Consider the following 20,272-nt stretch of genomic DNA (forward strand, 5'->3'; position numbering starts at 1 on the left):
AGAAAGCCTATATAGTGGTGAGAATTAGCCTTTAAAGAAATATATCGTACTGGATCAACTTTTATTTATCTACCCTGCATAAATTATTACAGAAGAAAATTTATCTCACCATATTAACTTTCTAACCAGGAAGTAGATTCTTTTTCACATGTAATTCTTTCAAAAGTCCTTGACTAATAATGGGTTGCCTAAAATATGTGAATGAAATGTTAGTACCAGTTTTTGGGGAAGTACATAGATTGGAAGGTCAAACAGCAGCAAACAAGCCATGGAGTACTGTAAATTCTAACATCCTTTTTCTTTCTTTTGACAGAGTAACTTCCTGCAGAACTTTTTGTCTCTTTCATTACCAAAAGGAAGTAATAAAAATCCTGGTAATGTATCTACTCTTTGGCTAAAACTGCTACTGAACATATCTTTTGGAGAAGATGGACAGCAGATGGTCATGAAGATAAATGGTTTTTTAGACCAGATCGTGGAAATGTGTAAATACAAACACAAGAGCAGCCAACATCTAGCACTTCTTATTCTACATAACATATGTTTTAGTCCAACTAATAAACCAAAGATATTAGGTAATGGTAAGTATCTAAAGGGAATACATGCTGTTGTATTCTGAGAATATTGTGGCTTCCAGAAGACCATATTTTCATTGCAGTTTGGGTTACTAACGAAGAACTCAATTGTTGCTTTTTAGAAAAGTATTTTTATAAAAATTATTTTTGTAGAAGTGATTACAGAGCACATATTTTGGCAGAGAAGCAATTAAAATAATAAAAAGAAAAGCAAATAGATAGTTTTAAAAAGAAAATCAAGATTCATTGTGAGATAGATCATTTGGATATAGTAACACATGAATTAAAGGATTTTTGCAGTTTTCTCAAACAGCAAGTTTTTCAGGGAGGATTGAAGGATTCCTTGTGTCAGTCAGTTTGAAATAACTGAAGGTTCTATGTTTCAGTTGGACAAAACCATATTAGCTCCTACAAGTCATGGATGTTGAGACAAACTATTTTATGTCCTGTCATGTGTGGAAAATGATTATGATAATGATAAAGTTATGATCATGGCATATATATTTAATGTAACAACACACACAGAACTTTTTTCTTGGTTGTTTGTAAAAAGCATGTTTCTTTCCCCCATTTAATTGCAGAGAGAATGCTCTTGTCTTTGTTATAACTTCTCAGCAGGTTTTCCATAGCTTTTTATTTTTAACTGAGATGTGGATTTGTTGCCTTGATTAAGCATTTATTATTCAGTTACATAATCTGTGAATCTTTGTTGTGAAGTGAACAAACAAATTTGAAGAGTCTGGCTTCAGAGCAATGATAGAAAATTAAGGCACCTACACTGGAGTGGCAAATATTTCTCATTGGTTGCAAATCATCTCCATAATAAGTATGAAGGAAAATAGAAACATCTTAATATCCATCCTGATGTGGTTCTAATTGTGGCTACTGGGAGTTATAAAACAGTTTCATGGCTTACTCAGTCCCTATGCATAGCTGATGGCTGTACATAATGTGCGTGTTTTGTTACTGATGGCTTAATTTTTTAGCATTACTTGTCTTTGTTTTGCTATATTGTTTTCAACATTTCTTTCAATGTAGTCTGCCATTTTCATGAGCATATTGAAATTTAATCAATAATAAAGTTTCTGTAATTCCTCTGCCATACCAATACTTGTCATAAAACTAAGTGTACTCCAAGCATTAATAAACTGAGGCATGTAAATATATTAATGTGCTTTTGGTTATATTTTGTAGATACTTTTGGGTTCATTTTTTTTTATTTCTCTCATTAGAGCAAGCGATTGGAGTACTGTCTGCCTGTTTGGAAAATGACAGTCCTTCTGTTCAGAGAATAGGAGCAGCTTCGCTTTGGGCTTTGCTGCACAACTATCAGAAGGTTAGTATTTGAGAAATGCCTGAAAAAATTGTAATGTTATACTTTTATGCTGTAAACTGTAATACAGTAGTCTCTAAGTAAATAATAATGAGTTTTACAGTAGTCATTTGATTTTATTTTAGTTGCGTAGCTGCTGAGTCTAGGAGATTAAACAACATGGTAAAGAAGCGGCTTGTCCTCTGTAATTTGTGACAGCTTATATAAATGCAATCTGTATGATAATACAGTGATATGTTAATTCTAAAATTCCTGCATCTCATGCTCTGCTGAATTATTATCATTCTCTAAACTTTGCTGTTGAAGTGTGATCATGTGGGGAAGAAAGTCAGCTCATTCTATTTTGTGTGTCTGTGTGTGCTACAGGCCAAAGTGACTTTGAAGAATCCATCAATAAGGAGAAGAATAGATGAGGCCTATTCTTTAGTGAAGAAAAGTAAGTCTTACTTCCATCTAAGACCAATTCTTTATTTTTCCATCATGAAAACATTTAAATTTATATCATCGCAATAAGTTTTTGTTGTGCTACAAGTTTTTTAAATTATACCTTTATCTCTAAAATCACAAGGAGCAATATGGTTTATGGTTAGGCATCCTATAAGTACAGATAGAGAAAAATGCCTCTTGGTTAACAAATTATAAATAAGACCCTGGGTAATTGCTAAGGTTAGTTTCTAAGTGTAGATCTGATCATGCTTGCAACAAAATTCTTTATTTTCACAGTACAGTTCTGTGTTAATTCCTAAATTTAGTGATAAGAAAAATTTTTCTTTTAGCATTGACTTTTAGCTTAACAGTGCTCAGCCTCACAGTGTTCAGCCACAGAGAGAAGGGTTCCAATCTTAAAACAAGTACAATGAGTTACCTGACATTCTGAAAGCTTGAGATTTTTTGCTTAAGTGAATGAGCATAACTATTGTTTGAATAGCTTCGATACTATAGGTTCAGCTTGTTGAATCAACAAGGTGGAAATATGCAGCTTTTAGGGACTAGCACCTCATAACATTAATCCCCGTTTACTTGCATACTGCTTTAGAACATAAAGTCCACGACTGAACTATTGATTTTTAATTCAATAAACATTTACGTATCAAAATATGGTGTATAAAAGATTTCATGCTGTAAGTGTTATAGCTTACAGTCATGTAATATGTCATCAATATTTTCCTGCCTTAAGGTTCTCAACTAGCCTATGCTATAAAAAGTTTGATCACTTAATAGTGGTAATTGAGCTAAAATGGTAAATTGTTCTTCTGAGTGCAATGGTGGAATTTTTCAATACGGCTGTTGTTATTTTACATTTCCTGTTTTGTCCTATCTGAAGAGAAAACCAAAACAGAGACAGAGAGCTGAATAGCCCTCCTGTATTCCAGGAGGATGTAGTTAGCAACTTACTGAGCCAGCTGGATCCTAACAAGTCTATGGGACCAGACGGGATCCATCCCAGGGTGATGAGGGAGCTGGCAGAAGAGCTTGCCAAACCGCTCTCCATCATCTTCCAACAGTCCTGGCTCTCTGGGAAGGTCCCAGATGATTGGAGGTTGGCGAATGTCACCCCAATCCACAAAAAAGGCTGCAAGCAGGACCCGGGCAACTACAGGCCTGTCAGCCTGACCTCGGTGCCTGGCAGGGTTATGGAGCAGATCATCCTGAGTGCAATCACACAGCACCTTCAAGATGGACAAGGGATTAGACCCAGCCAGCACGGGTTTAGGAGGGGCAGGTCCTGTCTGACCAACCTGATCTCTTTTTACGATCAGGTGACCCACCTGGTGGATGAGGGGAAGGCTGTGGATGTGGTCTATCTAGACTTCAGCAAGGCCTTTGACACTGTCTCCCATAATATACTCCTGGAAAAGCTGGTAGCCCATGGCTTGGACAAGTGTACCCTCTCCTGGATTAGGAGCTGGCTGGAGGGTCGGGCCCAGAGAGGGCTGGTGAATGGAGCTGCATCCAGCTGGCAGCCGGTCACCAGTGGTGTTCCCCAGGGGTCTGTGTTGGGTCCAGTCCTGTTTAATATCTTTATTGATGATTTAGATGAGGGGAGTGAGTCCATCATCAGCAAATTTGCTGATGACACCAAACTGGGAGGGAGTGTCGACCTGCTGGAAGGCAGGAGGGCTCTGCAGAGGGATCTGGATAGACCTGAGAGATGGGCTGATTCCAATGGGATGAAGTTCAATAAAGCCAAGTGCCGGGTCCTGCACTTTGGCCACAACAACCCCCTGCAGCGCTACAGGCTGGGCACAGAGTGCCTGGAAAGCAGCCAGGCAGAAAGGGACCTGGAGGTACTAATTGACAGGAAGCTCAACATGAGCCAACAGTGTGCCCAGGTGGCCAAGAAGGCCAATGGGATCTTGTCCTGTATCAAAAATAGCGTGGCCAGCAGAAGCAGGGAAGTGATCCTTCCCCTGTACTCTGCGTTGGTGAGGCCACACCTTGAGTATTGTGTTCAGTTCTGGGCCCCTCAGTTCAGAAAGGATATTGAGGTGCTGGAGCGGGTCCAGAGAAGAGCAACAAGGCTGGTGAAGGGACTGGAGCATAAGTCCGATGGGGAGAGGCTGAGGGAGCTGGGGTTGTTTAGCCTGGAGAAGAGGAGGCTCAGAGGTGACCTCATCGCCGTCTATAACTACCTGAAGGGAAGTTCTAGCCAGGTGGGGGTTGGTCTCTTCTCTCAGGCACTCAGCAATAGGACAAGGGGGCACGGGCTTAAGCTCCGCCAAGGGAAATTTAAGTTGGATATCAGGAGAAAATTCTTTACAGAGAGAGTAATCAGGCATTGGAATGGGCTGCCCAGGGAGGTGGTGGATTCACCATCCCTGGAGATTTTTAAACGCAGATTGGACGTGGCACTGAGTGCCATGATGTAGTAAATGGACTGGATTTGGACCAAGGGTTGGACTCGATGATCTCGGAGGTCTTTTCCAACCCAATCGATTCTATGATTCTATGATTCTATGACCTTGCAACATAAAGTACTAGTGTTTGATTTGCTACTCATAATGCAGAAGTTAAGGTCATAAAGTTAATTCTAGCAAGGGATTTGGTACAATCTTTGGAAAAGTAATTTTGTATTAAGTATCAACTAGAAATTCAAATCTTGTTTTTTCTTCCTTTTAGCTTCTCCACAGCCAGAAGAAAATGAACTACATGCCTACTATGTAAAATGCTTAGAGAATATAGTGCAGCTTCTTGATTGTTAGTGACATCAGTTGACTTCTCATGTTGTACTTGAACAGCTTGTTCAATGGGAGCCTGAAATTCAAGGAAAGCGCTTCTGATTCACAGTTCTGTGGCAGCAGCATATGTGCTATGGAAGAAATTTATGAAGCCTTTGAGGAAGGAGTTCATTGCTTTGAACCAAAGAAATTGCACTATACGTGGTTCAAACTATTTATTCTGTAATCCCAATGGGAAATTATAATTATGCTACTATGTAAAGTATGTACACAAAAGAAGGAACGTATAGGGGAAAGGATGTGAAAAATCAATAATTTTCTTAAATTATGCATTGAAATTGTTACTGTATAGTATTAGAGTTTCTGGTTTGGATTGTTCTTAATAAAGGGGGTTTTGAGATCAACATTTGCTGTTGGTGAATTGTAATTTTTAACATTATAATTATGCAGGTGTGCACAGTGTATGCTCAGATTCAAGAACTGAAAATGTTGGCCGTTGTGTTGTGTTATATTAGGTTCAAAACAGCAAGGTATGTGTTTTAGTTTTGAAGGAGATTTCAATTCAAGATGCTAACAATTGAAAAAGAGCTCTTAGTGATATTACAGGTGACGATTATGTTAATATAGCAGTTTACTTAGGACATGAGGTGTGTGCATCCATTTTAGTTACATTACAATGCTGTAGAAAATATTTGAGAAAAAAAATCTATTGGTTTCTAGTTTATAAGCACTTCAAATCTTTCACTTGAGGCAAAACCCCCCCTATTATCCAGGCCTGTGTTGTCTTTAAGTGCTACTATGTAACTATGGTCCTAAGTTTTTCAGTATTCTATACTGAAAGAGTTTGAGGGAAAAAATCTCTGAGCACCACAGGTTTTCTGACCATGCTTCTGGAGTATCTAGCAGGGTGTTTTAATTTCTTTCAACACATAAATATTTTATTTAAGTCAGGGTCAGAGATAAGTGAGTTAATTCAAAGCAAAACCTGAGTAACACCTCTGAAAGTTATAGCAGGGCCATGTCTATCTGTAGTTAGTCTTTTCTTCCTAACTGGGTGATTTTCCACTGACAGGGGATTTTTGTTTGTTTGTTTGTTTTGCAATGCTTGTAAATTATTCAGCTGACTGTGTGATGCTTATGGCTGGATCAAGTCATTACTAGAAATGTAATTATCGGCTGATCTCCCACCCCTCCAAGCAAAAAGCAGGGATGGACCACCAGAACCCGATTCTTTTCCACTTGCTGTGTTGTGTGATGACTGTATTTTGTAAAGTGGTTGTTAAATGCTCATCCCATAGTATTGCAGAACAGTCAGCTTCAGGGCAGGACAACTCTTAAAAAAAGCAGGCAGCTCTGCAAGTCAGCATTTGCTGTCTGTGCTCGAATGGGGAGGTCTCTTCCCCTCATACTGGTGGCTGCCGAATCTCTTCAAAGACTTATATTTCAGCATACTTGATTGCCACGGTGCGAGGGGGAGGGGTGTGGGACCGCGACACTGCACAACCGGTCCCACTCGAAGGTTGGAGGTGCGATGGCTGTTTACTGAACGTGTGCGGGGGTTTATATAAGCTCTGGTGTGGAAAAGGCGAGAAAATGGGGTAGAGAACGAGACAGACAACCAGGGGAACGAATAGGAGTAGGGAGTCAGGAGAAGAGGGAGGAACTGGGGAGGAACTGGGAGAGGAGAGATGTAATGGTAGCTCTCTCCACACTGCAGCTTTTTCAGCCAATCAGAGGGAGAAGCGGGGAAAGCAGGGAACAGACAACTCCTGGCATGCCTGGGCAGTACAACTGTAGGGGTGACGTACAATACACATATTTGAAACTACATAAGAACTGTAAAATCCATATAATAAAGTCCTTTTTCCATGCCTGGAACTGTTCCCGCTCTGATTCCTGCTCCTCCACACTTGATTCCAACGATCTTTCTCACAGTTTCTAAGTCAAAATGCAGATAGTTTACCATATTTTTTCAGTTTCAGAGACACAAAAAGTGAGAGCACTCAATGCCAAATGATTTCTAATGGAGGTAACCACTCCCACGAGGATGGCGAGAGCTCATTCAAAGCGTAGAAATACGCGTGGATTTCATGGGGTGACGTAGGGCTGCAGAGTTACATGACTTCATTAAATGCAAGTACAATATAATAAGACCACAGAAGATCTGGATGCTTGTTTTCTATTACACATTTCTATTTTACTAAACTGTACAAGTTCTTGAAGAAACTATTCATGTTGAAAAATCTGGATAAATTACTAATACATTTGTTGTTGCAATAAACCTTAGTGCAAGTGCTGTGTTTATCTCAAAATGAGCATAGCTCTATCTGCTATTTTCTCATTATTTTGCAACATTTTACAGTTATGGAAAGCAACTGTAGCAATGGCAGAAGTAAATACTTCTGTTAGCTATTCTGGAAAATCAAAATAATTTTTAACCTCTAAAAGCTAAAATCTCTATAGTCACATTGTGAATGCTTTAAACTTTTCTCTTTCAATATTAAGGAAAGGGCTTTATGTGTTTATTTAAATGACAGCTCTGCCTTCATCACCTTTTCCCTTGAAAATTAGGGACATACAGTGGCTGCATCCTGTCTTCCTGCATGTTAACAAAGTGAATTATAAAATGTTAACATTTATATATATATATATAATTTCTGTTCACCGGCAGTTAGACTAACATAAATAGCCTCACAACAACCTTTAGTCTTAATAGCTTTCATGAAAGAAAATTAAAATATTTAGACCACATTCACAGTTAAATAGAATTTTGAAGATCCGGCTGTCTTGAAGGATGCAATATTTATCATGTTTGTGTTTTCAAAGAAAATTAAACTCTAAAATACCTTCAAATTCTAAAAGCTGTAAAATAATTTCTAACCCTGCAGAAGAAAGTGCAATTAAAATGAAGATGGATTCCCTGAATAGACTACAGAATTTTAAGAGGTAATATTCAACTTTCATCTAGTTTCCCTAATAAAAGGCATGGCTGTGCAAGCTAGGAGTCTCTTGAAAATCCTTATCCAGGAGAGCACAATTGCCATTTGCACTAAGTGCAGATATATCACGCTCTTACTTGGTTGCTTTATCTTTTATGATAAGCTTGTAATCAAGAAAGAAGTTATTAAATTCAAAAGAAGTTAGTGCATAAAATCCACTAAAAATGAGGCTTTCAGATTTTTTTTAAGAGGGATGTGTCATCTAGTGCATGTTCAAATCTTTCAAAGAAATAATTTTCGCTTGAGTGGTAAAAAATTGTAGATTAAACTTAAATCATTTAGTTTTGATTGTGTGTGTTCATGCAAATAGAGACATTAGGTCATGACTTACTGATGAAGTTTTCAAACCTTTGAGTAATAGATTTTCAAGCCTACTTGAAAATCCTCAGAAAAAATAATTTCATTTATGAGAAAGGAACTATTTGCTCTTCCAGCAATTTGGACGTATGGATTCTCCTCACTCAGCAACTACACAGCCCCAGATAGAGTTTTCTGTTGGTTCCCCTCCATATCAAACTTGCCAATTACGGCAATTATGGACTTGTGGCAGCAGTACTGGCCAGACTGGGGAGGGGAATTTTCTATACTGAGGCTATGGTCCAGCTTTTTGGAAGGATTTCCCTTCACAGTAAAGTAGAAACTACTGTGACAGCTTCTCAATTTGCTTGTCCTTCAGAGAAATATTTTACTATCTTGCAGGGGGGAAAAAAATGTTTAGCAGACACAGAGAGATTGCTGTCCACTGGGGAATCTAGGGACACTCTACACTTCCTTTGAGGTTTCTTCTGGTTGCAAAAAAAAAAAAAAAATGCAATTCCTTCAACTCTTTATCCCAGATGGCTCCTAAAGTAATCATTTACAGCTACACTGCTGTGATAGCAGTCATACTGCCTTCACTTTAGGGTAGAGAGGGAGTTGTGATAAATATAATTTCACAACACTGCGGTCCTCGTAGACTCATCTCTTGGCCGCACTGTGGAAGTTGCGCATTCTGCATTTATCACCTCATCATCAGCATCATCATTTGGTGGTTACCTGACCTCATTCAGCAATTCCGTGTGGGCTCTGGGCATTCCCAAGACCTGGTTACTCTCCTCATTGTGTAACCGGGAAGGATTTGGCCCCGTGGGTGAGGGTCAGTCTGTGCCCTCTGGCCTCAGTCCTAGCTATTCTTGGGCACATCTTAGTTATCTTAGTTTTATAACTGGTGTTTAGGTGCTGAACATCAGCAGTAGGGGTTTTACTACTCAATTTTGTATTCAGCTGCATGTTGCCCTCCACCCTTTCAACCCTATGTCAGCTACCACAACTTTTTCAAGATAAAAAAAAATACATGGAAAAGCTGGTCTTGTTTTCACTGAAGAGGAGATTCTCAGAGCCCCTGGTTTCCTGCATCCAAAATGGAGATTGTCTGTGTTAGATTTACAGCAAACATATGTGCTCAGGTTCACAAAGGAACTCATTCCTCAGGAACACATGGACCTATTTTGAATGATCCATCCGGATGTTATGTCATCATCTGGCTTCTTTTCTGCTTGCCAACAGGACTATAAATTTGCACATTTTTAGATCCCAGTTCTTAGTGTTTACTATATGCGTGCAAGTCCTTGCTGAGCAGAAATGGAATTTTAGTAGAAATCAGTATGGCATATGACACTGTTGTGTTCAAAATGGAAGTGTTGGAAGACAGTTGCAGTTCGATGGGGTTTCAATAAATAAATGATGGAGCTGTTTGGAAACAAGTTCATTATTTGTTCCACAAAATTTTTACATTTCCTTTCCACTTCAGCTGAAAGTACAAATAATCTACTTTATAAAGAAATAAATATAAAAATATATTTTGATTAGTGTTACATTTTTTGCATTTTTCATGTATTTTAAGATGATTTTAGTTTTTCAGAAAATTCTAATAAATGCTAATGTTTTTCTGCTTTTATTCTGTCTCTTTTTCTTTGTTGTGGATTACTGACACACCATTATCTACCTTTTAGATCCAGGAATACATTATTTAGAACCTAAAAATGTAAATTCTTCTGCCCGGTGATTCTGTTGAATACACAAATCTTGAATTTGATTGGACATTTCTAATCCTTAATATGAACAATTATGTAATTGTTCTCAAACTATCTGAAATAGAACGTTGATTCTTTTAAAATTAAATAAGAAAAAACACTTTTCAATATTCCTTGGTTTTTAATAGAAAATGACATAGTTTATTACAATTTTTCTTGTCCTTTATTTTTTTAAGTAGCATAATTTATTTTTTCTACTTTGCCCACCTTAAGACCAAAATTCATGTGAATTTATTGAGATCTTCTGCTACCAAATGTAACTGGTGATTCTCAAGAGGCTAGCAGGTATCTGTTGGTCTGGGTTTGCAAAGCATGCCCCTTTTGATATCCCTAAGCTGTCAGAGATATGCCCCTGCAACTTAGAGAACATGCTTTTCTCTGCAAAAAGCTGAACACTTTGCTAACCTTGCTTCCTTCTCTCACAAAACCAGTGCAAGAAGTTATCAGAATTAATAGTTGTGACCATTATGTATTGCAACCAAAAATATTTCATTAATGCTAAATTATGCATGTAAAAAATTGTGCAATGTTCAAAGTACTTTACACAAATGTATCACCGTGTGTAAAGCGTTTAAAACTTTTACAGTGTTTACAAGCAACATTTCTTTGTTCATATTGGAATACTAGTTTAATAAGCATTTTGTAGAAAACAAAACATTCTCAAATGTGGAATCTCATGTAGCTGATTACTCAATGGGTAAAAAACTGACTGGAATGCTGGACCCAGAGCATTCTGGGTGTTTAATGAAGCCAAATCCAGTTGGTGGCTGGTCTCTAGCAGTGTTCCCCCAGGGTCAGTTTTGAGGCCAGTCCTATTTAACATCTTTACTGATGGTCTGGACGTAGGGATGGAGTGTATCCTCCGTAAATTTGCAGAGAACAGTGAGTTGGGTGGGAATGTTGATCTGCTCGAGGGTAGGAAGGCTCTACAGAGAGATCTGGACAGACTCGATCAGGGGGCTAAGGACAACTGCATGAGGTTCAACAATACAAAGTACTGGGTCTGCACTTGTGCCACAGCAACCCTATGCAGAGCTGGAGGAAGAGTGGCTCAAGGGCTTTTTGACCAGCTCAGTATGAGCCAGCAGTGTGCCCAGGTGGCCAAGAAGGCCGATGGCATCCTGGCTTGTATCAAGAATAGTGTGACCAGCAGGACAAGGGAAGTGATCGTTCCCCTGTATTCAGCACTGGCGAGGCCACATCTCGAGTACCATGTCCAGTATTAGGCCTCTCACTTTAAAAAGGGCATTGAGGTGCTGGAATGTGTCCAGTGAAGGGCAACAAGGCTCATGAAAGGTCTATAAAACGTGTCTTATGAGGAATGGTTGAGGGAGCTGGGTTTGTTTAGTCTCAAGAAGAGAAGGCTCAGAGTGGACCTTGTTGCTCTGTACAACCACCTGAAAGGAGGTTGCAGTGAGGTGCGAACTGGTCTTTTCTACTGTGCCTGCAGTGAGAGGACCAGAGGAAATGGCCTTAAGCTGAGATGGGGAATTCAGATCAGATATTAGAAAAACTTTTTTCACTGTTAGAGTAGTTGGGCATTGAAATAGGGTTGTCCAGGGAGGTGCTGGAATCACCATCACTGGAGGTGTTCAAGAGTCATCTGGATCTAGCACTTGGGTGATGCCTTTTAGTGGTTTAGGGGTTACAGTGACGGTACTGGGTGGACGTCAGACTGGATGATCTTAAAGGTCTCTTCCAATCTTGATGATTCTAGGATTCTGTTCTAGGGTTCTATAATTATGAGTAGTCTGGTATCTCATGTGTGCTATTTTGTTTACTTGGATGTAGAGAGACTTTATGGGATATGGTGGAAAAAAACCAACCCAAACCACTTTATGAACTGAAATAAGCAGTATCCTTGACTCAATAGCTATTTCACAATAAAGTTTTCCTGGGAGCAAACCAAGTCTGGTATAGCTGAGATCACAATCAATGATGGTAGTATTGAAACTAACTTCAAACTGACAGGACAGAATCCATTCATCTACATCTTTTAAAAGGACACACTTGTCAAAGACTACTGATTCACTTCATTTAGAGCAGGAAAGCTCTGCATAAATGCAGTTTCTAAGTTTATTGATAAGAAGGAAAAACTGCAACCAATTTCCAATTAATTTATTGCGTCTCTCTAAAAATGATGGAAAAGCTGTTTTAGATGGGCCTTAAATATTCTTGGTCTGATGCTGACAAGGATAGCAGAAGTTGATTATTTTTCTCTGATTTTTGATATTATACCATTTTGTGCAATTTGTCCAGTCTCACCTGGACAGAATGTTTGGAAAAGAAGAAAGACGGTCAAGAAAATCTGCTGTACTTCCTTTCACAGTTAATGCAGGCAAAGTCATGTCTGCTTTCAAAAGAATCACCCTGCGAGGGGATTTCTGACTCCTAGTTTCAAAGCTGTTGCTGTCTTGACAAACCTGAGGTTAATAACCCCAAATCATGCATATTATGACTGGTTTCTAAAAAAAAAGTTTAGCTAGCTTACTGTTTAAAAATAATAATTTATTATTGTCTTTAACAATACTAAGAGCTGCAGAAAAAGAAGTAAGGACAAATAAAACTAACTCTAAAAGTGAATAGACTCATAAGAAATTTGGGGGGAAAATTTTTTTTCATATGTGTGTGAAATAAATTTCTCTCATCAACCAGGCAGGATAGACTGAGTAGCAGCAGGTTCTTATGGCCAATAAAGAGCAGTTCTGAACCTACAAGCAGTACTTACCCATACATACTTTCTGTAAGAACTTTTGCAGGTAAAACTTGTATCTATTCTCCTTCTTTTTACATAGGAAAAGTGCTTCTCAAACCAACAGGAAGCATAGGGTATTATGACTCAAGAAGCCCTGCTAGCACATTGAAGGTTTGAAGCACTTGAAGCCACCAGAACACAGGCTGACAATTTCCAGTGCTTAGGTAATATGTGATTTAGTTCGCTAGAATACGTAATAAATATGACTTGCAATTTTTCACTGGTGTTTCACATCTTTCTTTTAAAAAGCCAGTTTTAGTAATGCTCCCTAATTGGGATTATCTTCAGAATACTGACCTGGAGTTGAAATATATATGAGATCAATAGCAGCAGCAAGTGCCTTTTAAAACCAAATCTTTTCCTTCACCGAAATACCCATCACTAACCCTAAGTGGCAGTGCAGATCTTCACAGAGACAGAGCAGAACAGGAGATGGGGGGGATGTCCTAACAGCCTGTGGCCTGGTGTCTTACACATAGTGGGAGTTATAGGATCACCTGTGTCTGTGTTTTAGATCCAGGGGTAATAAATGTGTGTTATTAAAAACTTTATAGCCAGTTTAGATGGTGTCTGCTAACTGAGTTTAACAACAAGATAATAGGTCTTCAGTTTAATTTCCTGTGTAATACTGCGTCACAGGCTCCCACTGACTTCAGAGATCACTTAGTGTCTGAACAAAAAAACTCTGACAGAACAAACAAACAAACAAACAAAATGAAAGCCCTCTTTTGAGAGAATACAGCTGTCAACATCTAGGTGAGTTGAGAAAGATACACTCTCAACTAAGGCAAGCATCGGCATAGTAGTACTCATCACATAAATCCAAATTCAGTGTGTTGTAGACAAGCTCAAAGTGACTACACTTCAAAGGCAGATTTCACCAAATTGGGATAAGGAAAATTGTCTTTCTTTTCAGTTTTCATTCTAGGAGTCTCTCTAACTGAGGATTTGCAGAGGAATGTTCTCCCCTTGCCGTGGCAGCTGAGGAGTGACTCACTCCTTCTCAGCCAGAGCTTTTCTTGCCCATTAGAATATTTTTCCAGAAAGATGTCTTCCAGAGTTGAATAACAGTACCTGAATAAGAACTTTGAGTTGCTTCCAATTAAAGCTAATTTATCGGAACTTCAGAGCCTTCCTGAACCTAGAATGTGGTGAATGGGTGTTGGACTAGATGATCTCCAGAGGTCCTTTCCAACCCTAGCAATTCTGTGACTCTGTGGATCCTGTAGATCTACTGACAAGCTTTTTGCCTTCATAATTAGATGCTCTGCAGTTTGAAAGTTTTTCATATATGGCAAATAATCATGAGCTTTCAAGGGTTAACATAACCTACTCCTGCAGGTAGAAGCAGTGTCACTGGAATTCACATTTTTCTGAAACTTTCAGTGTGATTTTTAATCTCTTTGTGTAAATTAAGACATCAGCTGCTCATTAATCCACAACTCAGCAGACTGTTCCTTAGAACCTTTGGTGTAGTTGCTTCATGCCTGCAAGATGTACAGTTTTCAGCATTAAAAATAAGTTTAAAAAAGGAATATTAAATTCACCTGCACGCTGGTTTCTGACCTAATAAAACTGCTACTCTCGAGTGAAAAATCTTGCGTTGTTCAAAATTACTCTGTGATAATTAAAGGTTTGCAAAGTAACCCTGCAAAAATGTGTATAAATACATGAGGAGTGGAGCCATTCAGCAGGAGGTTGCCAGAAGCTGGCACAGCCAGCAGGGAGGGCTCTGAGCTTTCAGGGCACTGTGCAGCCTGTGGCTGCCTCTGCTGCTCAGGACTCCCCCTCCGTCCCTGTTTGTGTCCTGTGCTGGTGGGGAGGCAAAGTCAGCAATCAAACACTGGAAGAATTACTCGAAAGTGAGTGGTGATGTTTAGCCTAAAAGTAATGAGGGTTTCCAAAAATCTTTTCCTACTGTTTTTTGCATTTCACATTTATAGGAGAAAAATTCTCTCTGCTCACTTTGGGTGTTTGTTAACAGTAATTTGCCATGGTATTGTTTTCATTTACTGCATTTATCATACAACAACAGGACAATCTCCTCCCCACTCCAATTGGAATAAATATTTTTATACAGTTTCAGATGGCAACATAACTGAGGCTTTAAATATAATTTTTAAAGCTGACTTTCTTAGTGACAGGAAGTTTGCATGCTGTAAAAATAAAATGAGAAAAAAAATTGTAGCACAGCGATGGATTATAGGGATTTGTATTCTTCACTGGGTATTATTTAGTCTCTGTGTGGTTAAACATGCAGTTTAATGTTGTGGGATTCATCCAATATGCTTTTAAAAATATTTTATGATAGAACAATGGACATGGAAAAAAATTTTTATGGATGTAACAACAACTGATTTTAAGAAGCAAAAGACCATAAAAATCAATAGAAAAATCTAACTTTAGAGGTATTGGACTAGGTCCCAGCAGGGGAAACATTATTGTATGGACAAATTCACTAGGGAATATAGCAGGAATTGAGGTCAAAATGTAATCACCCACAACATAGCTCTTCTGGGTGGATTATTTTATTCTCCCTCTGAATTGAAATATCTCTTAATGGCAATAAATCTCCTTATCCTGTGCTGGGAATGTATTTGCCATAGTATATCAGAAGAAAGATCCTTAACAGCCTATGCATTCATTCATATGATTCTCTAAAATGTTCTGTGCTTCCTCTCCAACGTGCTGGCATAACTTAATTTTCAGTTAGAGATAAAATGGCCAACTGGAAAGAATGGTAGGTGGTAAGTGCTAAACCAAGGGTTTGAAATCTAACTAAAATTGAACATTAAAAAAAAAAAAAGAAGAAGAAGGAGAGAGAAAGAAAGAGTAAAACAGGTAAAATAGCCTGATGCTGTAGAAAATAAGTTCAAAGGACCATAGCTATGAACACCTGTGAAAACAGCAGCTCTCTCTGCCATCATTGTTTGAATTTCATTTGTTTAATCTTTATTTTCCTTTTTCTTTTTCTTTTTTTTATTTGTGTTTAGCAATGACCTATTTACAGGGTTTTCCATTACTGCTGTTCTAGAAACTTTTGTTGACCCTTACTCTAAGAATGGCAATTTAACAATCAGTCAACAGATTTTGTGCCAACCACTTTAATGTTGCATGTTTACAGTAGGTTAAGGTGGTTTTTTTTTAATACCAGTGTAACAATACTACGTAACAAACATGCTACATAAAGGCGACTATCATGTGTGTATTTGCCTTCTCATAAATGAATGAAAAGTTAAGTGATGAATAAACAGAATTTTTGTTGGTACAAATGCACTTGTCCAAGAATGATGGCATTGCTTTAACCATGGCAGTGTAAAGGTACAAGTTGGATGCACAGCAAAGCCCTCGATCTTTTCCATGGAAAATAAAGAGAATACACAATGACCTACTTTACCAGTTTTGAAAACCTCCCCATTCTGCCATTCTCCTGTGCTCTGATAGTAGTTCTTTCTTGGGTTTAGTTAGAATTTTTCTCTATTTTCTTCTGATTTCGTTGGGACTAGCACAGTTTTAGAATTACAGGTAATCTGATGCTGACCAGCAAAGTGAAATTATGCACAAGACCACCATCATCTTCTGTCTGGGACAAACCTTGTGATTCTGTTCTTTGTTGCAACCATGTGTAGCATGTTATTGCTACACTCCAAAGGAGTTCATTCCTTCATAACAAAAATCCCCCTTCCCCACCAGAAGAAGTATAATCTGTGTTTTGGTGAAGTCACTGGAAATGCCTTACTTGGTAGCTAACAATGCTAAGGATAAGATTTGTTTAGTTTAATTTCATTTATTTTCCCAGGATTTTCATTGCATATATCAGTACACCAACCATGACAGCCTCTTTCATATGCAGACAAAGGTCATATAAGTGTCAGAAATTTGTTAGCTGAAGTAATTAACACTGTCAAAATCTTTTCAGAAAAGCAAACTGAGAACTATTTAAGATGCTTTTAATGCTACCCATTATGTACAAAGAATGACTAATACTAGAATGACAGGAAATTGTATCTTTGCTCTGAGAAGAATTTATTCACCACTTGATGAGTTAATTCAGCACCCATATTTTGTATATTGTTATACAAATATTTTTCGAAGCAATAGAATTTCTACTTAAATGAAAGGGGGACGTGTATTCGTCTCAGGGTTAGTAAAAAAATACAGTTGATTCAGTTGTGTAAAAAAAATTCATTGGGATAGAGAAATAATATCCAGGAAATATCATTTACTATCATTTAAAACAGAAACAATAAAAAACAGCACACAAAGCTCTCTATCCCAGGAATCCAGGGACAAAATACAGCTATAACAATACAGTGTATCTTTCATTTTATGTTTTGAAAAATAATCAAACAAAAATAGTAGTCCTATATAGCAAGGTTTCCCATTGCAAAAAAAATATAGTTTGCAATGGATACAAACACTGATGCAAGGAAGTTGAAGAATGCAATTTTGACCTTGGACCCCTCTATCCAGGATGTTCATTTGAATAACCCAAAACCTGGAGCTGTATGTGTGACAGTCCAGCATGTGCATGAGGAGCCATCTCCCGTCAGATCTTTAGGTCTCTGGTTGTTTCTGATCAACCTAAATTCAGTCAACCAACTCATTAAATTTATCCTAGCAAGGTTGACCTCAGATTATCTATTTAAATTCCTGCCTGCCTAATGCCTCAGATTATTCTGCCTTTGAACATTCACACATCATACATCATACATCAAACATTCATACATCAGTTCACTACCTTTTTTTAAAAAAAATCTCTTTCACTTTAACAAAAATTAAAAAAAAATTCCACTAAAAATAGAAAGACATAATTGCAAGAAAATCTTCAGCTTTTCATTTTGGGTGGTTCAAAATCACATAGGTTGGAAAAGATATCCAAGATTGAGTCTAATCTTTGACTGATCACCACCTTGTCAACTAGACCATGGCATTAAGTGCCACGTCCAGTCACTCCTTGAACCCTTCCAGAGATGGTGACTCCACCACGTGCCTGGGTGGTTGTTCCAATGCTTAACAACCCTTTCTGTGAAGAAATTCCTCCTAATGTCCAAACTGAACCTCCCCTGGTGCAAACTTCGGCACATTTCCTCTTGTCCCATTGTTAGTTGCCTGGGAGAAGAGACCTAGCCACGATCTCCTGTCATGTAGTTGTAGAGAGCGATAAGATCTCCCCCGAGCCTCCTTTTCTCCAGGCTAAACAACCCCAACTCTCTCAACCTTGCTGTATTTAAAACTGGCAGAGGTTTTGCACATGATTTCAACTAAGGGGAGTTGAATCCAACCAATAAGGGGTGTTGAATCCAATCACAAAAAATCAAAACATAATATTTTTAATTGATGGCAGCATCAATATGTTGGGATAGCTATGTTAGGATAGTTGATAAGCCTTTTTTTAGCAGATATGCTACTTTTCAGGCATTTTATGATTCCTATTGGTCACACACACATAGTTTAAAAAAAAAATCTGTCAGAGATCAGTGCCTCCTGTTATGAACACATTAATGAAACAAAAGATCTATGCAGTCACAATAATTCAGTTTAAAAGTTAAATCTACCTAAAATAATTTGTGATGATTTTTTAATGGGTGCTCTTAAGCTCTATAGATTTAATTAAACTTTCAACTTCTTAGAAATCAGTGAATACGGTTACAGGCTAAATTTTGGAAAATAAAGAAAAATCTCTGATATTCCTTCCCAAACTGAAGACACTAATTGAGAATATGACTCATCATTGCTTTATGTCAGTATAAATATCATGGATTTCTTTGGAACTACATTAGCATAAAACAGATGTAATATGTTGCAGTGTAGCAGGCAGAAGTTTATGGCACAATTATGCTATTTCTACTAAAAAAAAATGATTGCAGCAGATATTCCTTGAACACTTTGGTTCCATAAATTCACACTTGACTGTGATACCTTTCTTGTAAAAGCTCTACTGTTTTGTTGGGTTTTGCCTAAGCAAATGAACTTCAGCAAAGCAACAAGATACTTAAGAAATATCTGTGCTGAATTTTAGTAAGAAAGGGATTTTTACTTGAGGAGTTGCTATATATCAATATATTTGGGGTTGGAAAGGTAAAAAACCCCTCAAACTAGCTCCAAACCAGTTCAACTTAATTCATAACAATAGAACAGAATTTAATATATTCCTTTGGATTTTGTTGATGATTCTTTCATTTCATTACATATGTAAAGTTTTGGTAGGATGTAGTTGTTTTTTACATACTTTCTGTATCTTTTTTAACCCCCTCTCCAGGGTCTAGAGTGAGAAGCATTTAATTCATTATTACTTCAAAAGTTTGCTAGCAAATGTTTTTTTTTGTTTTCAATTTTGAATATCTCTAAACAGGGCACTTTTTGGAGAAGATGTTGCTTCTTTGTTCTGAAGAATGCTTCATTTAAGGGGCAGTTTGACTGGTTGGTTTTGTACCTCTTCCAACATTTAATGCCAGTCAAGGATCAAAAAGTGGAGAAGAAAGAAGTGACCATACATTTTTGCCAAGGCATTGGTCTGGAAATCTGGATGCAACCCTTTCTTTGTAAAGGACCACTAAGCCAGCATGTGAGACATACTGCTGCTTTCCCTGAAGCCATTGTACCATGGTGCAATCTTGGTGTGTTTGGCTGTATTTCCTCAAAGAAGAAGCTGTGGGGCAGGGCAGAGCCTGACCTCTGATGAGACACCCAGCCCAGTATCACCAGCAGCTTCCATTTCTGTGCTAAATAGCACCTCCATATCCACTTCTTTTTTAAACAGAAAAAACTAATTTGCATAAATCATTAAACTAGACATGGCCAGAGTAAAACAAAGCAAGCAGTTATCTGATTTTCTGCTTTTCTGTATCATCACTACTAACTCGAGGATATTTGGGTTTGGTATTTGGTGTTTGGGGCGGTTTCCTTTGATTTTGATTTTCTCTGGGTTTTTTTGTCTCCCTCTCCCTGGGGGAGAGGGAGATTTCAGATAACATTGTTTGCTTGAGTTATTCTTGTAGGAGAGATTTCATTACCAGAAAATTATTAACTGTCACTTTGCTGTTTACAAAGCTTTTTCCCAATAAGAGGCCACAAAAAGGGCGTAAGAAAAAGAAGATATATGAGATAGATAACTTTCTTTGCTAGAAAAGTAACCTGTGTTTGGTCCTGGATGCATCAACAAAAAAAGGTTAAAGATGCCATATAGGAAAGATGCATAGTTTGCTCTCTTTAACTTTCTCCCTGGATTTTGAAAGCCATTTAAAAACTCATTCTTTGTCATATAAAAGTTAGAGGTCTTTCTTGGAGAGATGTCTGACTTGATAACATCCTATAATTAAAGATAGCCTTAACCTTACAGTTCCCTCTGCAGGACAT

The 20,272-nt window shown here is 37.9% G+C and overlaps 1 protein-coding gene across 1 annotated transcript in view; it reads left to right on the forward strand.

Annotated features, from left to right (window-relative positions):
• Positions 1-6,965, forward strand: part of RTTN (rotatin) — an 80,516-nt gene extending 73,551 nt beyond the window's left edge. The window contains exons 46-49 of the mRNA XM_027746061.2: positions 314-581; positions 1,808-1,911; positions 2,275-2,344; positions 5,029-6,965. Of these exons, the coding sequence (XP_027601862.2) occupies positions 314-581; positions 1,808-1,911; positions 2,275-2,344; positions 5,029-5,111 (525 nt within the window). The 3' untranslated portion in view covers positions 5,112-6,965. The remainder of the gene's footprint in view (positions 1-313; positions 582-1,807; positions 1,912-2,274; positions 2,345-5,028) is intronic.
• Positions 6,966-20,272: the final 13,307 nt, after the last annotated feature.

The sequence above is a fragment of the Pipra filicauda genome, unplaced genomic scaffold, assembly GCF_003945595.2.
Source record: "Pipra filicauda isolate LSUMZ 115617 unplaced genomic scaffold, ASM394559v2 scaffold61_size3293851_pilon, whole genome shotgun sequence".
Taxonomy (NCBI): Eukaryota; Metazoa; Chordata; class Aves; order Passeriformes; family Pipridae; genus Pipra; species Pipra filicauda.